The sequence below is a fragment of the Schistocerca americana genome, chromosome 4 (genome assembly GCF_021461395.2).
Source record: "Schistocerca americana isolate TAMUIC-IGC-003095 chromosome 4, iqSchAmer2.1, whole genome shotgun sequence".
In the NCBI taxonomy this organism is placed as follows: Eukaryota; Metazoa; Arthropoda; class Insecta; order Orthoptera; family Acrididae; genus Schistocerca; species Schistocerca americana.
Window position 1 is genome coordinate 837357085 of NC_060122.1, and position 23753 is coordinate 837380837.

At 42.3% G+C, this 23753-nt stretch overlaps 1 protein-coding gene across 2 annotated transcripts in view; it reads left to right on the forward strand.

The window, feature by feature from the left end:
- Positions 1–23753, forward strand: part of LOC124612667 (BRCA1-associated RING domain protein 1-like) — a 194451-nt gene that overhangs the window by 4084 nt on the left and 166614 nt on the right. For both annotated transcript variants that reach the window (XM_047140991.1, XM_047140992.1), the window contains exon 2: positions 9337–9528. In XM_047140991.1, coding sequence (XP_046996947.1) covers positions 9337–9528 — 192 coding nt within the window. The remainder of the gene's footprint in view (positions 1–9336; positions 9529–23753) is intronic.

Here is a 23753-nt window from a genome sequence, read left to right on the forward strand (position 1 = left end):
GAAACTGTCTTGCTGTCAAGTGACGGAAGAATCAGTTGGTTAATAATGCCAATTCAAGCATTAGTTCCAGCAGGGGAATCACTTATAGTATTAATTTTTTGGATAGGATAAAGCTGTTATATTTAGAGGAAGGAACAACTAGTTTTCCACAGTGGATCAAATGTTGGATCTTGAGCTCATGATCTCAGAGCTATATCCAGGGATGTGAATTTGTGCCCGTGGATTAAAGTTAATGATGTTAAGGACACATTCTTTTTTTGCCAATAATATACCACATTTCCTTGTATGTTGCCATTATTGCTGTATCACTTGTATTTATGTATTGTTTCAAAAACAGCAGGTGAGGGCTATATAAACATGTAGTGTGTACTCTCCCCACCCTCCCCCCTCCCCCCTCCTCCCTTAATATTAGTATAGTTAATGTGAATTTTTGTTTGTGCTGTACACAGCGACTAGTGACTAGAAGCTGAAGGTTCTTTACACAGACATCAATTGTTGCATTCTTCATTTAAGGCTACAAAACATGATCAGTCAGTCCTGAATAGATCTGACACAAATGAAATGTAGGATATGAGATTTTCGGATTACAATAAACACCTGAAGGAGGTAAACTTATGAAAAAATGATCCCGTAAACATCTTAGCCATATTTCAAGAAGACAAAAACTTTCATGCTAACTGAAGAAATAGTCCTTGTTTTGCCATACCCACTCAGCTCGACACCTGCCAAACTGCTGTCCCAGCATTGTGTATTCAGCAGGCACAATATAGGTATATGGGTGCACATGGTGTATTTACATGCGTGTGCACCATTCTGTGAGATGTTATCTTCACTTCTCACATATTGTTGCATAGGTTTGTGGTTGCAGTTCAGTGACTTCTTCCAGAGGCTGAGTTACAGAATAAATATCAAAGTCATGCTCTGTGATAACAGTGACAAAAGTAAAATGTGAAACAAATGAGGAGACAATGTTTTCCTCGAGCATGAACGTCTAGATTATATATACAGGTTACAAGGTATCTGTTTTAACCCCAAGTCTCTCTGTGACTCATGATACACTAACCATCATTTGTGGTGGATTTGAACTGAATTATTTCCTGTGATTTTGGAATGCTTCGCAGAATGTATGCTCAGTTTGATACTGTTCGGTATACTCATATTAAAAGTTATGTTAGGGTACCATCAGCTCAGTGACTGTATTCTAAGAGAGTGATGTGCTTCCACCAGGACCAGTCTCCAGAACACACAACTGAGTTGAATGAGTGAGTTGATGCAGTGGCTGATGCACTGGATTTACATTTTTTTCCGTGAGTGTGGTTCAGATCCCATATAGCCATTCAGAAATGGTTTTTCTGTCTTTTTCCCAAAATCAGTTAGTCCTCTTATAAAACACTTCTTCGTCCTTGTCCGTTCTGGACCTATATTCCATGTGTAATGACGTAATGAGCAGTAGCAGAAATGAGAATAGCAGAAAACTTATCAGAATTGGGGATCATGAAGTAGATGAAGTTAAGATATTCTGTTATTTAGGCAGCAAAATAACCCATGATGGATGGAGCAAGGCAAAAAGTGCAATCTTGGTCAAGAAAAGTCTATTAGTATCATACATAGTCTAATGTTTTTGGTGACTGAGAGTGTGTGAATTGTATGGAAAAACTTCCCTTTTCCCTTATACTAGTCAACTTACTTGGTGTATACAGCCGATCTTCTCCTCTGGATAGCCGGCTTCTGGAATCTCTGTAAACTTCTTCCCCGAAGAATGATGCTAGTTACAGGAACCTTAAAGACTCTCTCACCACTTGCGAAATAATTCGGTACTCGAAGAGTACTTTTCAATAGCTATTGGTATATTTGAGCTTCATAAGAACAAAATTCACACATCGCACATAAACATTTAACTTTTTGTAAGTAAATTGTATCGTCTCACATTACAAACACATTTAAGTACATTTTAGAAAAGAGTTGGCTTAACAACCATAACTCTATTACAAACAAATTGTAAAATACGTCTTGCCTCCAGCAAGTCCAAGATAAGAGTTTTTTTCAGAATTCAGAATCTCAAATGTTCGTGTTATTTATAACAATGGTCACTGATGCAATTAGCACAGAATAACCCAGAAGTTCCATAGTTCTTCCTTGCTCTTTCACTATGACTTCCATGGATCGACCGACAAGTACTTGTTGGTGCTGTTCGACAGCTGTGTCTACAGTCTTCTCACGCCAAACTTCAAACCTGCACACACAAACGTGATGTGCAGTAGGTAGGTTTCTATCATCCCACTCTCACATCTATAATATCATGTGTTTGAGACGGTAGAATGCGGAGTGGTTCTAGAATTTTCACAGAAATTCTCGAAACGCTACAATAGGCCTTAATTTGACAAAGAAATTTCTGAGAAAGTATGTTTTTAACTCATTGTTGCATGGTAGTGAAATGGGGATTGTGGAAAAACCATAAAAGAAGAGAATCAAAGCAATTTGGATGTAGTGCTACAGAAGAATGTTGAAATTTAGGTGGACTGATAAGGTAAGGTATGAGGAGGTTCTCTGCAGTATCGGCAGGGAAATATGGGAAACACTGACAAGAGGAATGGACAGGATGATAGGACATCTGCTTAGACATCAGGGAATAACTTCCATGGTACTAGAGGGAGCTGTAGAAGGTAAAAATTGTAGAGGAAGACAGAGATTGAAATATGTTCAGCAAATATTTGAGGATTAGGCTACTCTGAGATGAAAAGGTTGGCACAAGAGAGAAATTTATTGTGGGCTGCATCAAACAAGTCAGAAGACTGATGATTCAAAAAAATGACATCGTCAATGGGATATTAAACTGTGACTTCCTTACTCTGTAACACCTTCACAGCTGCAAGGGTGGTTTGCAGATCAGAATTAAATTATTATTCTTTAGTAGCTAGGAAGCCACGAAAAGAGAAGGAAAGAAAACCTGTCCTGAATCCACACTACAAATGTGAGGTGACACAACTGCTTTGGAGGTGGTGGAAAATTAACCATTTGTTGCACAACTCGTAGGCAATTAAGGTGTGTCCACATTATGCCTTATTCTGTTCAACCTTGACAGTGTGCTTTAAAGCGTACAAATGTGAAAGTAGATATCTATTTCACTTTCATGTTTGTATCACAAATGGAATATGTATGTTGAAACGTGTTGATTCCCACCCTTAGAGTGAACCTTACGTGTGGTTTGAGCAATAACAGCCAGGTATGATCAGCCTGTTTACAAACTGTTTATATGGAGCCAGTTGTTTATTAAAGGTACAAAGTTTTACAATTTCTGGAACTGTCCCCAGAAGTATCTAAGTCAATAAGTCACGATTTTCCATTATTTTGATTCATCTGAAGGTGTTGTTTTGAAACAGTTTAATTTGTAATTAGAGGCAACAAACTTCATACAGAGAACTTCTTTAATATATTTTGGAGTTCCGAGGTCTAACATAAAAAAATGTTGTTTTCAAATACAAAATTAGTTGCTTAAGCTTGGATAGAAATTATTAGTTGGAGCAGAACTCTAAAATTTAGTAATGACATTTGATGTGGGTTGTGCGAACAGTGAGAAAAGATGTGGGCATTATACTGCACGTATATTAATGACTTGAATTTGGACAATTTTGACATGTGTGCAATTTTTATTTGCCTCTAGTGTAGTGCAAGAGATTAGAGGCATCATTTTTACATAAGTTTACCTGCAAGATGGTCAATGAAGTCTATTACCTTTGCAGGGTACATTAATGTGGAATAAATTACGTTATGTCTATTGAATTTGCTTAATAAGAACTATGCTCTTTTTGCTGCTCTTATTTTGTGTAGTTTGCCAATGAAACTAATTCAGTAACTAAAAGAAAAAAAACATTCAGAATGGAGTTCAAACCAAACACAGCAATTGTGTAGCTGTATTTCAGGCTGCTTAGTAACCGCTGATGTTGCCACACCAGCATCTGTCTAGTTTCCACTATTCTGTTCTCGATTCCGCCTTACTACGTCAAAGCGGCTTTTCCCAGTGTGCATGATGGTTGGGACTGGGTAACACAGATTTTTGTGTTTGTTTCTTTACTTTAAGACAAATTTAATGCCTTCAGTGACACACCCTCAAACATTATTTACTTCTACGAGCAGTACTTAATAACGTGTAATATGATTGACTCCTATGTAACATGGAGGTTTGCACCAAGTTTATTCCCAATCATATTTTTGTAAATGTGGACTCTAACTTCTGTTATGATGCTGAATCTAATTTCTTATTTGGTAATATCTTTCCGTAGGGATTTTAGTATGTCTAATATCAGCATATACTGGATGAAGTGTAGTTTGATGGTATCGATGAAAGAAATGTAGATTGTAGACTAGGTTGACAATGTCGGTTGACAAAATGGTTGAAGTACTCAAGACACTTGAGGAAAGAGTTTTTCTTTTATTTTCTTTCTTTAAAGCAGGAAAAAGTAACAGCTCAATAATGAGAATGAAATAAAATAATTAGTATGAATAATAATGGTAATAGTAATAATAATGATAATGATGAACCCTGTGGAGGACCGGGAAAGGAATAGGCCCACGGTATGTTCTGCCAGTCGTAAAAGGGGACGAAAAGAACAAATCACTAATATGGCTAACTCCCCTTTTAGTGTGATTAGTTGGTTCAGGACAAGCACTGTCATGGTCGGGAGCGACACTTGAACCCTATGCCCGTCCACAATGGTAACGACACTGCTAGCCACATGGAAAATGATTTAAATCCAAATAGAGGTGTTTTGCAGGATATGCTTCCTGCAACCACTCTAGAAGGAAAACAAATACAGAGGATGAGATGGTCAGATGAAGTTAACCTACACCTCATGTTCTGTTATTACCAAGCAACAAACTTAGGAACCAACACAACTTGATACAGATCTCAAGTATACACAACATTTATTATCAGATACCCAGAATTAAAATTTTTAACAGGACAACGACTAGCTGATCAGATCTGTGTAATAATCAAAAATAACAGGATACCCCAGTCAGAATTAGAAAACATCAAACAACAAGTACAACAAATACTGGAACAAAATAATGTGCAATCAGAAGAAGAAGAAAATATAGTAATGGACTCAAACACCCCAGAGCAAACAAACAAAGAACAATATGCATCAATTAAACAATCAGAGGAAAACGAAATCTTAAGACAGCCACCAGAACAAGCACAAATAGAACACAAAGTGACACACATGTTAGACATAGAAGAAAAATTTCGGCTGACATATATAGAATGCAAAGACGCAAATACAGACATTAGACCATTCTTGTATAGACCACCAAATAACCTACAAGTCGAAACAACAATAACAACTATCAACACAATCATACATAACAAACTAAATATAATAGAGGGAAACATTCCACGTGGGATAAATATATCTAAAAACAAAGATGATGTAACTTAGCAAACGAAAGTGTTGGTATGTTGATAGAGACACTAACAAACACAAGCACACACACAAAATTCAAGCTTTCGCAACCCACGGTTGCTTCATCAGGAAAGAGGGAAGGAGAGGGAAAGACGCAAGGATGTGGGTTTTAAGGGAGAGGGTAAGGAGTCATTCTAATCCCGGGAGCGGAAAGACTTACCTTAGGGGGAAAAAGGGACAGGTATGCACTCGCACACACTCACACCCATCCATCTGCACATATACAGAAACAAGCAGACATATGTAAAGGTAAAGAGTTTGGGCAGACATGTTTTTAGATATAACAAAATAAATAAATATACAACTATGGAAGAGTTACAACTACTGGTTTATATAGGAGCACTCACTACACTAAATATACACACTAGGCAGAGATCAGAACCAACCAACACACAGAAGAAACCCACAAAACCAGCATGGCAACACAGGCTACAGATCAGAATAGAAAAACTGAGAAAAGACATCGGACAGCTAACACTATTTATAAGAAATGAAATATCAGACAAAAAACAAAAAAGGTTAGGTAAAATCTCACAACAAGAAGCGATAGAGCAATTAGATGAAAAGAAGCAGAAATTACAAGCATTGGCCAAATGATTTAGAAGATACAAAAAAAGTGAAAATAGAAGGAAACAAAACCAAACATTCAACACAAACCAAAAGAAATTTTACCAGACAATAGATAAAACACACATTAAAATAGACAATCCACTAAACATAACAGACATGAACACTTCTGGAGCAACATATGGTCAAACCCGGTACAACATAACAGACGTGCACGGTGGATACAAGCAGAAACAGACAGTTACAAGATGATATCACAAATGCCTGAAGTGATAATTTTGCAACATCACGTCACCCGAGCAATTAATTCTACACACAATTGGAAAGCCCCTGGAAAAGATAAAATAGCAAATTTCTGGTTAAAGAAGTTCACCTCAACACATTCACATCTAACTAAATTATTTAACAGTTACATTGTAGACCCATACACAGTCCCTGATACACTTACACAAGGAATAACATATCTGAAACCTAAAGATCAAGCATACACAGCAAATCCAGCAAAATATCGCCCTATAACATGCCTACCAACAATATACAAAATACTAACTTCAGTCATTACACAGAAATTAATGACACATACAACACAGAACAACATTATAAATGAAGACCAAAAAGGTTGCTGCAAAGGAGCACGAGGATGTAAAGAGCAACTGATAATAGATGCAGAGGTGACATATCAAGCTAAAACTAAACAAAGGTCACTACACTATGCATATATTGATTACCAAAAAGCTTTTGATAGTGTACCCCACTCATGGTTACTACAAATATTGGAAATATACAAAGTAGATCCTACATTGATACAGTTCCTAAACATAGTAATGAAAAATTGGAAAACCACACTTAATATCCAAACAAATTCAAATAATATCACATCACAGCCAATACAGATTAAGTGTGGAATATACCCAGGAGACTCATTAAGTCTTTCTGGTTCTGCCTTGCTCTGAACCCACTATCCAACATGCTAAATAATACAAATTATGGATATAATATTACTGGAACATACCAACACAAAATAACACATTTACTATACATGGATGACCTAAAACTACTGGCAGCAACAAATCAACAACTCAACCAATTACTAAAGATAACAGAAGTATTCAGCAATGATATAAATATGGCTTTTGGAACAGACAAATGTAAGAAAAATGGCATAGTCAAGGGAAAACACACTAAACAAGAAGATTACATATTGGATAACCACAGCGACTGCATAGAAGCGATGGAAAAAACAGATGCCTATAAATATCTAGGATACAGGCAAAAAATAGCAATAGATAATACAAATATTAAAGAAGAACTAAAAAAAAAATATAGACAAAGACTAACAAAAATACTGAAAACAGAATTGACAGCAAGAAACAAGACAAAAGCTATAAATACTTATGCTATACCAATGTTGACCTACTCATTTGGAGTAGTGAAATGGAGTAACACAGACCTAGAAGCACTCAATACACTTACACGATCACAATGCCACAAATATAGAAAACATCACATACATTCAGCAACAGAAAGATTCACATTAAGCAGAAAGGAAGGAGGAAGGTGATTTATCGACATAAAAAAACCTACATTATGGACTGGTAGACGATTTAAGAAAATTCTTTATAGAACGAGCAGAAACTAGCAAAATACACAAAGCAATCACTCATATAAATACATTGGCTACACCATTGCAATTCATAACCACTTCTACAACCCTTTAGATCACATAACATCAACAGATACGAAGAAAGTAAATTGGAAAAAGAAAACACTACATGGCAAGCACCCGTATCATCTAACACAGCCATACATTGATCAAGACGCATCCAACACATGGCTAAGAAAAGGCAATATATACAGTGAGACAGAAGGATTCATGATTGCAATACAGGATCAAACAATAAACACCAGATATTACAGCAAGCATGTTATTAAAGATCCCAGTACCACAACAGATAAATGCAGACTTTGCAAACAACAAATAGAAACAGTAGATCACATCACATGTGGATGTACAATACTAGCAAATACAGAATACCCCAGAAGACATGACAATGTAGCAAAAATAATACATCAACAACTTGCCATACAGCATAAACTAATAAAACTACACATTCCCACATACAAGTATGCACCACAAAATGTACTGGAGAATGATGAATACAAATTATACTGGAACAGAACCATTATAACAGATAAAACAACACCACATAACAAACCTGACATACTCACCAATAAAAAGAAGAAATTAACACAACTAATCGAAATATCCATACCCACTACAACAAATATACAGAAGATAACAGGAGAAAAAATTGAAAAATACATCCAGCTGGCTGAGGAAGTCAAGGACATGTGGCATCAGGATAAAGTTGACATTATACCAATTATACTATCAACTACAGGAGTCATACCACACAATATCCACCAGTACATCAACGCAATACAGCTACATCCAAACGTATACATACAACTACAGAAATGTCCGCCCTGGTAGCTGAGTGGTCGGCGCGACATACTGTCAATCCAAAGGGCCCGGGTTCGATTCCCGGCTGGGTCAGAGATTTTCTCCGCTCAGGGACTGGGTGTTGTGTTGTCCTTACCATCATTATTTCATCCCCATCGACGCGCAAGTCGCCGAAGTGGCGTCAAATTGAAAGACTTGTACCAGGCGAACGGTCTACCCAACGGGAGGCCCTCATCACACGACATATCATTTCAACTACAGAAATCTGTAATTATTGATACATGTTCAATTACCCAAAAGTTCCTAAATGCAATGTAGCATATACCGTACAGTTAAAAGGACATCACGCTTGATCCAGGTCCGCGTCACTTTCCATTTTCAACCAGACATAACATCTGAGAAAGGAGAGAATGATAATGATAACAGTAATAATAATAATAATAATAATAATAATAATAACAACAATAATACATGTTTTTGAAGTGAGTAATTATACACTGAAAGGTTAAACACACCAACATTGCTGTCCAGCCGTGTTGTATGGACCTGTGCAGTTATCTTGGTTCTCTCCCTTTGTTGCATGGACATAGCTTAATTTCTGTGCATCCATTGTTGCATCTGCCACACTAATATTTTTCTCAAGACACTATTTAATTTGTTGTAACTATGTTTGAAGTAAATCATCTAATGTTCGCTGTGTTTGAATATTTCAAAACATAAACACCGAAGTTGCATGTTCCAATTATATATAAGCTTTTTTTTATTATTATTATTTTAATTAAGTTTCTGTTGTAGAATTTTTATCATCTCAAAAATATTATCAAATCTTGTTATTGTTTGCAGTAAACAAGTATCCAAATCACCACACGAATATGAATGCAGTCACTTCTTTTGTGAGAACTGCATCAATTGGAGCCGAAATGCTTGCCCAGTGTGTGGTGTCCCATCGCATGCAGCAGTAATAGTTCCTGACCGCTGTATAAGCAGTTGTATTGAAGTACTAAATACATTCCATTCTCTTCTGTCTCCTGAAAGGTAAGTAGCATAATTTTCCATCATTTATCAGGCACAGTTAGAAAAGGTGTGCGTAGTTGGTGGCAGAATAGAAGCTTTTGAAATGTGGCATTAGAGATGAACACTGAAGATTAAGATTGGTAGATTGATTAACTAATATGGTCAAACTTAGTTGAATTGAGGAACAAAAAGTTATGGTACAACTTGATTAAAAGAAATGATTGATCGATAGGGCAGCCCATCTTGAGGCAGTGAGGAATTTTTGTTTTGGAGGTTAATGTGGAGGTAAAAACTAGAGAGAGAAGAAAGCTTGACTACAATAAGTAGATTCAAGTGGATGTAGGTTGCAGTATTTACGCAGAGATGAGGCTTGCACAGACGGATTAGCATGGAGAACTGCAACGAATCAGTCTTTGGACTGGTAATGGCATCCCTTTTTTTCATTCGCTATGGGAAGATCATAAAATGTACTAAATCTCGCTAGGGTACTAAAGTGCTGACGTCTAATGTCCTCGATCCATTGTGATTAGGGTTTTCCATTGTTTCTGTAAATTGATAAGGCAATTGCTGGAACAGTTTTTTAAAAAGGAGATGGCTGATTTCCTTCCCCATCATTCCCCTATCCAAGTTAAGACGTTGTGTGTAATGAGTTTATCGTTGATAGCACATTAAACCTTGATCTTCCTTCTTTCAGTTTTAATCATGCAAATAACAACAGTGAGGTATTTGAACTATCACATAAGGGGAAAGAAATTTTAAGTGGAAGGACTTGTGCAAATATACGCATTAATTTTATCCATGTTTTGCAGCAAATATACAATTTTTTGACACAATATAATTAATTATGTCATGTAATCGTAATCTTCAATACCTTTCACATCAGTCATTCATTTGAAATTCAGAAATGATACAAATAACCAAAGTGTCTACAATGCTTAGAAAATATAACTGGTAATTTACTGTCCACATCACTCCCCATCTTCAAATGTCAGTGATATTTCAGGTGAAGCTGGAATATTCTGCTAGTTCTTTACCGTGATATCAGATGGTGAAGTAAAGTCTGATTGGGAGTTCTGACATCTTACTATTCAGTCCTGCTCGCTTTATTATTTCACCACACTTCCTAACCTCTCCGTACCTCGAAGTGCTGCAGTTAATGCTGGTAGTTAAAGGGTACAAATCCAACCTCCAATTCTTGAAATAAATACAAGGCTTCTCATAAACAGCATATCATATACTCTAGTCTTTCTTACAGTGACTGTGAATTGTAATGTCATTTCAACATTTGGAGCATCACAATTACATTAATAAGGATTAAGTCCAAAAAGTGGTCAGTTTTGTTTAACAGATTCCAATTGAGTGAGTGCATAACAAGTTTCCTCTTGTCCTCGCCTCGTGATGTCATTGGCATTGTCATGACTGCTCTTCCTCCAAGGGTCACACCATATCTTCAAGGTTGGACCTGACAGTATGGAATAAGCCACCCGACCAGCAGGTACCACGAATGTGGTATAATTTTTATCACAGTCCCAGCTTGCAGATAAGCTACGTCCATCCATTTTGGAATGGATGTTGAAACAGTAGATTATACTAATTAATTATGAAAATAAACTTTTTATGATCGTGTTCACCATTTATCGGTTCAAAAAATGCTTGTGGAACACACCACTTCACCGAAGTGATATGTTAGACTGCAGCAGATTTCTTGGCTTAGGTGAATGATGTCAATCATTACTGTGAAAAGATAACCAAACTGTAAATATTCAAAGGCCAATACCACTTTTAACCTTCTCGCTACAAGTATTAATACCTTGTGTCTATTTGATGTACAGTCACAGTTGTACTTGTATCTTGTTTGTAGTAAATATGCTTATTGATGTTTAATTACATGTGAATGCTCCACAGTGAATTGTAAACCATTAATAATAGGCATGCATTTGCCTCAACTTCACTTTGATTATGGTTTTTATTCTTTCTACCAGATGATCTATCTTATGTTATAAATATGGGACCATGGAAAATTTTAAGAAAAAAAAATGGGTTTGTTTACTGGCATATAATGCTTAGGCACTGTCTGGGTGCAGCTGAGTACATGCACTGCTTCCGTACTCCCTCATTCTTACTGCTTCTCCCCTGCCCACCACTCCCCTCAACTTGCAGTCAGTGCTGCCACCACTTCTTGCCGCTAGTCTAGCAGTTGCCGACGAGAGCAGGGAGGTGTGAGGAGCAGTTTGTTTGGAGAGACTATTGCTGCAGTGGGGAGAGATGGTGGTCATGTGTGCATGAGTTGTGTCTGAGTGGAAGTGTGTGTTCTCGTTTTCTGACAAAGGCCATGCCTATCCTCATTATTATTGATTCTCAGAGTATTCTTGCAAGTTATCTGTTGCTCGGATTGATCACTGCGCTCTCATTTTGTCAACACGGTTACAGCGACACGTGAATACCAGCCACAAGAGTGGACTTCCTAATGGGTCAAAACCGCAGGCCATTTCTGCAGGTACCTCTTAACAGATTGGGCCTGCCGATCTGAAGCCCATCATTTCCCACCAATTTGCAGGCTCTGCACATCCGATCTAGTTTCACCAATCTCCCCGCAGGCCTGGTCTGTTTGCGTGTAGCGTGTTGCAGGGGATTTCCAGGTTTTATCTGTGGACCTAGGACTGCGGTGTTCCACAACAGGCCAGAGGCCACAGACCGTGGGTTTCAGGAATTGCGACTGTCTCACCACAATACATTGTACAGTGTGGCATTTTATAGACATTTTATTTATTCTAGTATATTTTGGTACTTTGAAAGTAGTCCACGTATTAGGAAGTGTCGACTATAAGAAGAAAAAAATTCTGGCAGTCGTGGTGGTTTGTACGATGTGAACTCATATATTTCTCGAAAGAAAAATCGCACAATACCTGTAAATGAAATGATTGTGTGGCATTGATGGTCGGGAGGCCCTAACCGGGGAAGTTCGACTGCCGGGTTGCAAGTCTTCATTCAAGTGATGCCACATTGGCCGACTTGCTCATCAGTGATCGTGAAATGATGATGATGACAATACAACACCCAGTCCATGAGCAGAGAAAACCTTCAAGCCGGCTCGAAATTGAACCCGGGCCCACTGCATGGTAGGCAAACACGTTACCACTCAGCGAAGCAGGTGGACAAGCAGCACCAATAAAATAATAGACATAAGTGCACAATGGGTAATAAATCACAATAACGAACATAGAAGAACCGACATATTATTGGCGGTCGCCTGTACTGTTGGTTTACACAACTCTTCCCCACCTTATACACTTTCTTCAAGAGGCCTACTTTTCTCTAAGTTTATTTCTTGTGACTCTGAGGAAACACACATTTTTGCCACCAAATGTGTTTTGTTTATTGTTAAAAAAGTAACATCAGTGGTCTTAATGAAACACACATACCATTTGGCTTGCTTCCTCCGTCTAAATACAGTTCTTTACAAAAAGATGTTGATGTTAGTACTTAAGATTTTTGCTCAAAAGTTTTTTGCTCAAAAGTTTTTTTTGTCCGCTTATGTCTTCACTCATCCTTGACATCACAAAATTTGTCAGGGAAAAATGCTAAAACTTGTTTGGGAATGAGGAAAACTTCAGGGAATTTCACTTGGGAAATCTTGTGGCAGCCCTGGTCTTGGTTTTCTCTAGTGAACTAATCAAGCTTTTCTAGCAATGCTCATAACACTTATGAAAATCACTGGATGTGTCCTACATCTTGGTCAAGCTTGTGAATACAAGTTTTGATAAATGGATATAAGAAGGGTTCCACGACAGAGACTACTGAGTATAGCAAAGAGGGAGGATGTTGAAGATACTCCAGGAGGAGAAGAAAGAAAGGAAAAGAAAGACTAAGTATCATAGAACCTAAGAGAGAAAGAAGATAGACTCCAAAGACTGGTCCCCCCCCCCCCCCCCCTCCCGCAGGTCACCACCACATGTAGCCAGTACATGTGATGGGGCTGTTATGTAACCATGTGGCAAGCCCTCTGACAACACAGGGATCACACTTCTGATATGTAAGCTGTTGCCTCCCATGTATGCCGAGGAATGGTCGCTTGTCATTCCAGAGCATTGAAACTCCCGCCAACAACTGCTGTGCAGGCTGGCCCTTTTTGTGGTTGGGTGGCGCCCATGGGGCGAGCCCCTTATCAGAGTGGGTGGTATCAGGGAGGATGCTTTGCGTATGAAACATACCAAGGTCCAAAAATCTGTCAGTTCTTTTAAGGCCTGCTCTTTGAGTGGCAACAGATCATTGAATGCTGCTTCTTGTGACTCTGCAGCCTTCCCTTCCCTGTCTACAGCCTCAGATTAGGGATAGGCTTGTCAGCTTGGGGTGAAATACTTTCATGCTACCTGGTCTGTACTAGGACAGATGCGGACACATTCACGGCACCAAAGGTGGTGGAAAATATATAAGACAAGTTTGGCAAAGTGAAGTCTTGTCTGTTCGGGTTCCCTATTGATCAAAGCTGCTTCTTCCACAGAATGTGCAGCTCTTTGTGCTTGTGATCATCTTGGTGGCGTCTGGTGCCTATTACACCTCACCATTATCTGAAAATGGTCCAGGGAGACATTTTTCATCAGGACCTCGTCCTTCAAACTGATGAGGAACTCTGGGCATTCTGGAATGACAGGGCATTCACTTTGTCCAATGTGTGGAGGAAGGTTGTAGGGACAACCACACCGATACCGGTGTCTTTATTCTGGCTTTCGAGGGAGGCACCCTCCCAGAGAAGGTCAGCCTTGTGGTTATCGATGTGACATGAAGCCGTATGTCCTGCTACCTGTGAGGTGGTTTCGTTGCTTGCATTTCGGGCACATGTCTTCCTCATTTGTGGCAAACCTTTTATGTGGTGACTCAAACCCATTCTATGAGGCGAACCATGTGTTTGGCCACCCGTGTGTGTGTCGATTGTCACAACTGTCAATCTCCACACTCACCAGATTGCTCAGCTTACAAGAAAGAAAAGGAGATACAGTAAGTTCTTGGATCGTCTATCTTACACTGAGGCTCATCAATAATATGACTGCCTCCACCTCGCATTGATGACTTCTACTTTTGCCTCTGTTATGTGCTTTCCCCCTCCTCCCTCTTCCTTACCCTTGTCCCGTCACTCTCTCCTTCCCCTGCGGCTCCCATGCCCACCCCACTAGGTGTGCTACCCCTTCCTGGCTGAAGAAGTGCCCCCTTCTTCAGTGCCCACCAGTGATGGGACTCCCTTCCTTCCCCCTGGTGACTCTCAGGCCGGAGGTCTGCTACTGTAACTCAGCCATGGGACACACAGTTTGTGCACCAACTCTGGATCTAGCAGAAGCCTGCTCTCCCTCAGTGCCCTGCCTTCCTCCATCTATGAAAGAGGAGGAGGAGGAGGAGGGGAAAAAAAAACCATAAGTTCCAGGACGAGGTCCCACTACCCCGTTAGTGCCCCCTAGGTGCCACCTCCCCCCCTCGCGACTTATCTATGGATACTGCCCCGTCGTCATTGCTGGTGGATGGTGACCCGGCAGTGTGATTGGCTCCAGCAAATTTACCTCCCATTTGGATACCCAATCTGTGATAATTTAGAGGAACAGTAATGGATTCTGCTATCACCTCCCAGAGTTGCAATCCCTTATTGCCTTTTACTTGGCAGCTTGTGTCATTCTCCAGGAATCTCATTTTACTGATGCACACTCACTGATCCTTCGTGGGTTCATTGTTTTCTGTCAGAAACGGGTCAGCCATTTGAGGGCTTCCAGTGGTGTCTGCACTTTGGTTCATAAGGATATTGTTAGTAAGTGGCTCCCACCTCGTACCACATTGGAAGCAGTTGCCGTTCGCATCCACTTGGACTCTGCCATCATGGTTTGCAATCTGTTTTTCCCTCCTGACAGGCCACCTACGTCTGCTGCTGTAACTGCACTCATTCAGCAACTCCACCCTCCATTCCTCCTCCTCGGGGATTTTAATGCCCACACCCTTTGTGGGGGAGTCGTCCTTCATCTAGTCGGAGGCTCTTCATTGACCATTTTCTTGCAGTCCATGACCTGGGCCTTCCTAATGATAGTTCTTTTAGTGCTGCATATGGCGCTTTCTTTGCCATTGATCTTCCGCTCTCTTCTCCTCCCCTTCTTCGTTCCTTACACTGGTCGCCACATGATGACCTCTGGGGTAGTGACCACTTCCCATTGACTCTCTCATTCCCTTCCCACCTCCCAATGACGGGGTTTCCCCACTGGGCTTTCCATTGTGCTGATTGGCCTCTATATACCTCCCACGTCATGTTTCCATTGTCTTAATCAGGTTGCATTGATGAAGTTGTCCGTAATCTGTCCGCTAAGATGACCTGCGCTGCAGGCATTGCTGGTCTCCACTTGACAGGCCTTGTTTATCGTCAGCCAGTTCTGTGGTGGAGTGCAGGTATTGCCACTACTGTCTGTGGTCATTGTTGCGCCTTGCAACATCTTCAGTGGCACCCGTCCTACACCAGTCTTATTACCTTTAAACGTCTTTTCGCCAAAGCCCATAATTTAATCAGACAGAGCCAACGGGTGTTTTAGCAATGCTTTGTCTCCTCACTAGGTTCTTCTGTCACCCTCCAAGGTTGTAAGCGGCAGTCTTCCATTCCAGGCCTTGCGCTTCCGAGTGACCTTTGTTCAGATCCATCAGTTCTCGTGGAACACCTCGTGAATCATTTTGCCACGGCATCGGTGTCAGCCTCCTGTCCAGCGCCTTCCTTCTCCGGAAACAGAGGGCTGAAGCTTCCCACTGATGTTTTACCCCTTGTCAAGTGGAATCCTACAATACTTTTACTGAATGAGACCTCCTTCTGTCCCTCTCTTTCTTTCATAATTCAGCTCCTGGCTTGACATCATCCATAACAAATTGCTTCAACACCTCAATACTCCACAATGACAATATCTCCTCCAGGTATTTAACTGTATTTGGCTCCATGACATTTTCCTTTCTCAGTGGACAGACAGTATTGTGGTTCCCGCACTTTAGACTGGCAAGGATCTGTTGTCCCTTGATAGTTACCAGCCCATCAGCCTGACAAATTTCCCCTGCAAGTCATTAGAATGGATGGTGACTCATCGGCTCAATTGGATCCTTGAATCTTGGGACCTTTTATCTCCTTACCAGTGTGGCTTTCTGGAAGGACAGTCTCCGATTAATCGTCTGCTTCAATTGGAAGTTGAAGTTCGGCAGGCCTTTTCTCAGTGCTGCCATCTTGTCGAAGTTTTCTTCGAACTTTGTAAGGCCTACGACGCAGCTTGGTGCCATCCACTCCATGAGTGGAGTCTTCGGAGCCCCCTTCTGATTTTTATTTTTGCCAGTTCCTGTCCCATGGGTCATTCAGAGTCAATGTTCTCAGCTCTCCTCAGACCTAGGAGAATGGCATTCCACAGGGCTCCATATTAAGTGTCTTCTTTTTCTAATCGCTATTAATGGACCTCTGACCTCTGCTGAACGATTGGTCACCCATGTTGATGATATGTGTATTTGGGGTAGCTCCTGTTCGGTGGCCTCTGCGGAATGACAGCTCCAGGGTGACATCTGGCACACTTCCACATGGAAAGTCTTGCACAGTTTTCAGTTCTCTCCCTTTAAGCCAAGGGTGGTGCATTTCTGTTCCATACTATGTTCCATCCTGATCCAGAGCTCTACCTCAATGTCCCACACCTTACTGTGGTCCCCCAGTTCATTTCTTGGGTCTTATTTTCAACAACAGGCTCACTTGGTTGCTCCATATCCATCATCTGAAGGTTGGCTGTGTAATAACTTCAAGTAGAACAAATATATATCAAGGAAGACACAACACATGAAAGTCACAGATCAAGTAAACAGAGTAAGACGTGTGGACACTTCAACAGTCAAATCACAACTGAGTCCAAGTCTAGCGGCCGCTGGCTGGCTGGCCGCTTAGGTGTCACTGCTGCTGCTGCACGGCTGGCAGACAGCGCCGCATGTAGAGGACGCGCGTAATTGCCCTGTGGCACTTCGAATGATCGGCGGGTCACAACACCTTCCCCCCCTTTGAATTTTTTTCACAGGTCTTGATGGAGGTGGCATGTAGATTGCTAACGTCCATAGGCGTTGTTTGTGCGTAAAGTCTCGAGGAGGAGGCTTCCCGTACGGATGGAAGTGTCCCCGATGATAACGGGTCGAAATAACGAGACGTAGGGGTCGAATCTGCTGGGGCCCCATGCACCAATCTGCCCATGGCGACAAGTCCGGTTGATATAACCGGAGACATGTACATGTGTCCGTGTCCGTAGGAGGAGGAGGCGAGTAGAGTTGCTCCGACAGATGATGGTCATCTGGTTCCTGCATGGGCACGTCTTCTGGTGGCGTCAGTTCTTGTGCTGGCACCGATATGGTGGTGAGGGGACTGCGTTGTGAGTAATGAGAGATGCCAAGATCCCGAGCGTCAGGTAGAGCCGAAGGTGGTGTAACAGCAGTCGGAACAGGCACGAGGCCAAAGCTGGTCCGAATGACGCACTGCAACACCCGTGTCCGTGTGGATTTCATACAGGCGTTGGCCACGGTGTCGTAAGGTGCGACCCGGACTCCATTTTGGCTGCCTGCCATATCGCCGTACCGATACAAGGTCGGCGGTGGTGAACTGGCCAAGCGAAGGCACCTGCAGCCGTGAGGTGCAAGACCGCAGAAGATGAAGTAGCGTACGGGGCTGTCGGCCATGTAAGAGCTCAGCCGGGCTGTGCTCGCCCATGGGGGTGAAACGGTAAGAAGCCAAAAATTGGAGAAGCACATCGTCAGCAGGAGAAGTAGTCTGCAGTTTCCTCATCTGAGTCTAAATGTGCGGACCAGTCCATTCAGCCTCACCGTTTGATTGTGGGTGGAACAGAGGGGCCGTGACATGCATGACACCGATACGAGCACAAAAATCCGCAAATTCGGAAGAGGCAAATTGTGGACCGTTATCAGTAACAAGAGTAGAGGGAAGGTCTGCCAAAGAGAGAATGCGAGCTAGAGCATTGGTGGTTGCCGTGGTGATAGGCGACGTGCAACGGACAATGAAAGGAAAGTTAGAGTAGGCGTCAATAATGAGTAGCCAATAAGTACCTAAAAAAGGTCCCGCAAAGTCAGCATGAATACACTCCCAGAGCTTCTCAGGCGAAGGCCACGGTGACAAAGATGACTTCGGGGTGGCGGCCTGTGACGCACAAGGGGCACAGGCAGCGACCATGTATGTGATTTCAGAGTCGATGCCGGGCCAGTACACATGACGGCGCGCAAGAAATTTTGTGCGAGAGATACCCCAGTGCCCTTGGTGAAGAGGGCGCAAGACCGAAGCACGCAAAGTAGCAGGTACCACAACATGCAGCGAAGCATTTTCGGTGGTAAGGAGGATAACACCATCCCTAGCTGTGAGGCAGTAATGCAAAGCGTAGTAGTTCCGCAACTGATCAGAAGTCTTAGTGGACAGACGATCTGGCCAACCCTTTTGAATACAGTGTAAAACCCGGGAGACAGTAGGGCCAGAACCCCTAGCAGCCGCCAGCCGGTCCCCGGTGATGGGGAACCCGTCCACAACCCGCTGCTTGGCAATATCCAGGTAGAAACACAAAAGTTCGTCCCTATCGAATGCCAGATCAGGACCCATGGGAAGGTGAGACAGTGCATCAGCATTCAGATGTTGAGCTGTCGGCCGGAAATGAATCTCATAATTGAAACGAGACAGTTAAAGAGCCCAACACTGGAGGCGGTGTGCAGCCTTGTCGGGAAGTGACGTTGATGGATGAAACAAGGAAACAAGTGGTTTGTGATCTGTAACAAGATGAAATTTGGATCCATAGAGAAAACTACCAAACTTATGAATAGCATAAGTAATGGCCACGGGGCCTGTTTCAGCATAGTCTTCAATTTCTGGAAAGCCGCATCGCATGACGTGAACCAGTGAATAGGCACATTTTTATGTAACAGGCGATGCAACGGCTGAGCCACCGAAGCAGCAGATGGTAAAAACTTGTGATAGTATGCTGTTTTCCCCAAGAAGGCCTGCAGTTCCTTAACAGATGTAGGGCGAGGAAGGGCATCGATCGCAGCGACAGTTTGCTGAAGCGGACGAATACCATCCCGAGAGAGTTGAAACCCCAAGTACATGATAGATGCCTGAAAAAACCTGCGATTTCTGAAGATTACACTTACGACCGGCGGTCTGTAAAACATGAAAAAATGTGTGGAGATTCTGAAGATGTTCGTCAGTGGTGGAGCCAGTGACAACAATGTCATCCATGTTATTGATACACCCAGGGACAGTGAGCAATAATTGTTCCAAAAATTGCTGAAAGAGAGCTGGGGCGCTGGCAATCCCGAATGGCAAGCATTGGTATTGATAGAGGCCGAAAGGCATGTTAAGGACCAGAAACTGGCGGGAAGCAGGGTCGAGAGGAAGTTGATGATAAGCTTCTGAAAGGTCAAGTTTAGAAAAATACTGTCCTCCAGCAAGTTTAGTGAACAATTTTTCAGGTCGAGGCATAGGGTAAGTGTCAATAAGGCATTGAACATTTACAGTGGCTTTGAAATCGCCACAGAGACGAATATCACCATTTGGCTTAGCAACGAAAACGGCAGGAGAGAACCACTCACTGGAAGTGACAGGAAGCAAGACCCATGAAGCAGTGAGACGATCCAGCTTCCGTTTGTCCTGATCACGAAGGGCCACAGGAATGGGCTGAGCCCGAAAAAACTTAGGCCGAGCAGTGGGTTTGAGCATGATATGAGCTTCAAAGTCGTTTGCACGGTCTAACCCAGGAGAAAAAAGAGACGAAAATGTCGTCGACAAGGAATCCAATTGAGCCAAGGAATCCAGTTGAGCATGCGGAACAGCATCAGAGACGATATTGACAGAGTCATGTATGGAGAACCCAAAAACGCGAAAGGTATCGAAACCAAAAATATTCTCCATGTTACTATGGTCGACCTCAAATATCGGAACAGTGCAAGTGACAGATTTGTAAGATACCTCAGCATCAAATTGTCCCAAGAGAGAAATCTTCTGTTTATTGTACGTCCATAATTGCCGAGTGACAGGTTATAGGAGTGGAGAACCCAACTGAAGATACGTCTGAGAATTAATGACAGTGGCAGCAGAACCAGTATCCACCTGCATGCGAGGAGTGGAGAACGCAACTGAAGATACGTCTGAGAATTAATGATAGTGGCAGCAGAACCAGTATCCACCTGCATGCGAACATCTCGACAAAGTATTTGGACAGTGAGGAATAACTTCCCTGAAAGGGAAGAAAATTGACAGACAACACAGAATCAGAATCAGCATCATTTTCATGAACATCATGTATGCGGTCGGATTTGCAAACGGATGACACATGACCCTTTTTTTTTTGCATTTGTGACACACGGCCCAACGTTGTGGACAATCTTCTCGTGAATGTTTCGTAAAACACCGCGGACATGAAGGAAGTTGCTGTGGGTTTTCTTAGAGGTTTCTTAGTGGCTTCCGGCCATTAACTGCCAGCTGGCCGCCCTCGGGCTCTGTCTGCTTCTCTCTGCCATATCCTCCAGCTCCCCTCTTCCCCACATTCTCTCACGATCACCTACCCTCCCTTACCCCCCCCCCCCCCCCCCCCCCCTTCATCCTCAGCCTTGGTTTGTTTCCCAGTCATGGATTCGAATGGATCTCTTCCAGGGACCAAAATCCACCATTGCTCCAGTAGTTATGATATCTCTGAACCTACTAATCATTTGTAATATGCCTTTACGTCTTCTGTTGACATGGAACACCATCTCTTACGTGATACATGTGGGATGTTTATTGCCGAATTGATGGCCATCTGTTGGGTCCCTTGTTTTATTGAACAGTTCTCCCTCACCTGAGTTTTGTTATGTACAGACTGAGTGAGTGGCCTTGAGGCTGTCGCTTGGTGTTTTTCCTGCCACCCCTTGGTCTCTGCCATCCACGACCTTCTCGCTGAACTTGGTGATGCTGCTTGTTCAGCTGATTTCCTTTGAGTTCCTGGCCATTTAGGTATCCCGGGTAATGAACTTACTGATCATCTGGCTGAGGGAGGTGACGCCGCCCCCCCCCCCCCCCCCCCCCTTTCCCCGTTCTCTGTTACCCACGTGTGTGTGTGTGTGTGTGTGTGTGTGTGTGTGGATTTGGGGCTCACTTGTGGGCTGACTCTTGGGAGGCTACCCCCCTGTCTAATAAACATTGCTCCAACAAGGAGACTCCCGCCATGTGGCATTCTTCCTTCTGCCTCTCCTGGAGGGAATCTACCAACCTGCGCCATGTTCGTATTGGCCATTTTAGGTTGACCCATAGTTCTTTACTATGCAGTGAGACCCCACACCCTCCCCCTTTGTAGTTGTGGGGCTGCCCACGTGATCCATATTTTGCTTGACTGCTCCCACCTTTTGGCTCTCTGCACTGAGTCATTGAGTATGCCTCCCACCTTCCTTGTCTCGAGTGTTAGTGGCTGACCCTCGCATAGTTATCTCTGCCCTTGATTTTCTTCCCAAAAGTACTCTCACGTATAGGTCTTTGAATTTTCCTCCGGCATTTGAGTTCATCAGCTAGTGTAGGCGTTGGTTATGCGGGCCTTGGCCTTATATCCCCACCGGCCAGGTTCTCCGCACCTCTTACCTACATTTTGTTTGACGTGTTGTGCTTTTTTGTTTTCTCTTTCCCTGTGTCTTCTTCCCCTGGTGTTGCCCCGGTTGTATTGTGATAATGGTCCGGCGTGGGTGTCAGGATGGGTCGGTGGCAGTGCCGGTGCCCACCACGCGTAGCGTTTCTGGGTCGTCGCTGCTTTCCCCGTTACCGTTTGCCTCCCTCCTGTTTGCATTTTATCTCTTCCCTTTGCATTTTATCTCTTCCCCCTTGACTTGACTGTGGTCTTTGTGTTGTTCCTTTCTTGATTTCTGCCATCCTAGAGCATGGGACCGATGACCTCACTGTTTGATCCCCTCCCCCAAATTGACCAACCAACCATCCAAACACTGGTACCTATATCACATCACGTTTCCTCGCCACCCCAGGATTTCCCTGGGAGGTTCTTTGCTGAGGAGCCAGAAGATGAAATTGTTTGGCATACCTTTCAGAAGGGACTTTGACAGTTTCATCCGTGCGGGCCCCTAAAATTGGTCCTAAGACACTCTGCTAGCAGAGCTACTCAAAAGAAACTGAAATCACTAATGAATATGCTACAGGCTACAATCCATGTAACTGAATGGGACGTTGCTCACAGTGCTACTGGTTACTAACCAGTCTGTAACCTTTTAGTAATCTGCCACAAGCTACTCGACATATCGATTTGGAAATGAGCGAAATTACTCCGCTTCTGCATTTGGCCCAGTCAAAACAGTGCTCTGTTCACTAACAAAAGTGAACGATCAGATGGCTAACATAAAGTTTGTGAATGAAGTGCTAAAACTTCCTGTCCATACAGTTATAAACTTCTGAAATACTCTAGAAAGGACGAGACTGAAAGAGCATGGAGTGAAGTGGCCAAAGAAGATAATATGCCAGGTATGAAATGTTTTATTTGAATGTAGCCCAAATACAATTTCAAGGATGGATTTCTAGCTTATGTTGAGCAATAGCATATTTCCATTGCCAGGACAGGACCGCTCATTGCATAAGAAAATAGTTTGCCAGATAATTCCTGAGATCCTTTGCAGAAGATATTAGGTTTTGTGTTGTCGTCGTTACTGCGTGTACAATCTTCAGAAGAGGCTGGCCTGTAATCAAGCCCTTCTCATTTCCTTATATAACTGTGAAGGAACGCATGCAGCTCTGATGATGAAAGCCACATTTTTAGGATGTGGGATGTGACTAGGACATTATCTAAAATGCGTTGAGGGTATGGCATCATTATATATCCTGACAGTGGAAATGCTTCATTGCCTACAGAGTAATATGGAAAGGGGTTTACCAGTGCCAACATTTTTCAGTGTTGATGTTGGAGGGATATCAAGCACATGATTTTGCGACCAATATTTTATAGCAGATCTGTTGAATATGCCTCCATCATCGTTCCTTCCAGCAAAACAAATTTCTGTAGTAATGAATATACCATCAACTTCAGAACAAGCCATCAGTACTACGGATACATATGATTTATGGTTGAAATTAGTAGAACCACTGTTTGCAAATTTCTCAATTTTGACACGTTTGCCATGTAGTGTATCTATGCAGTCATCACCATCATCATCATTATTTGTGATTGTGGCTAGATGGGATTGTGTAAAAAGTGGGACTT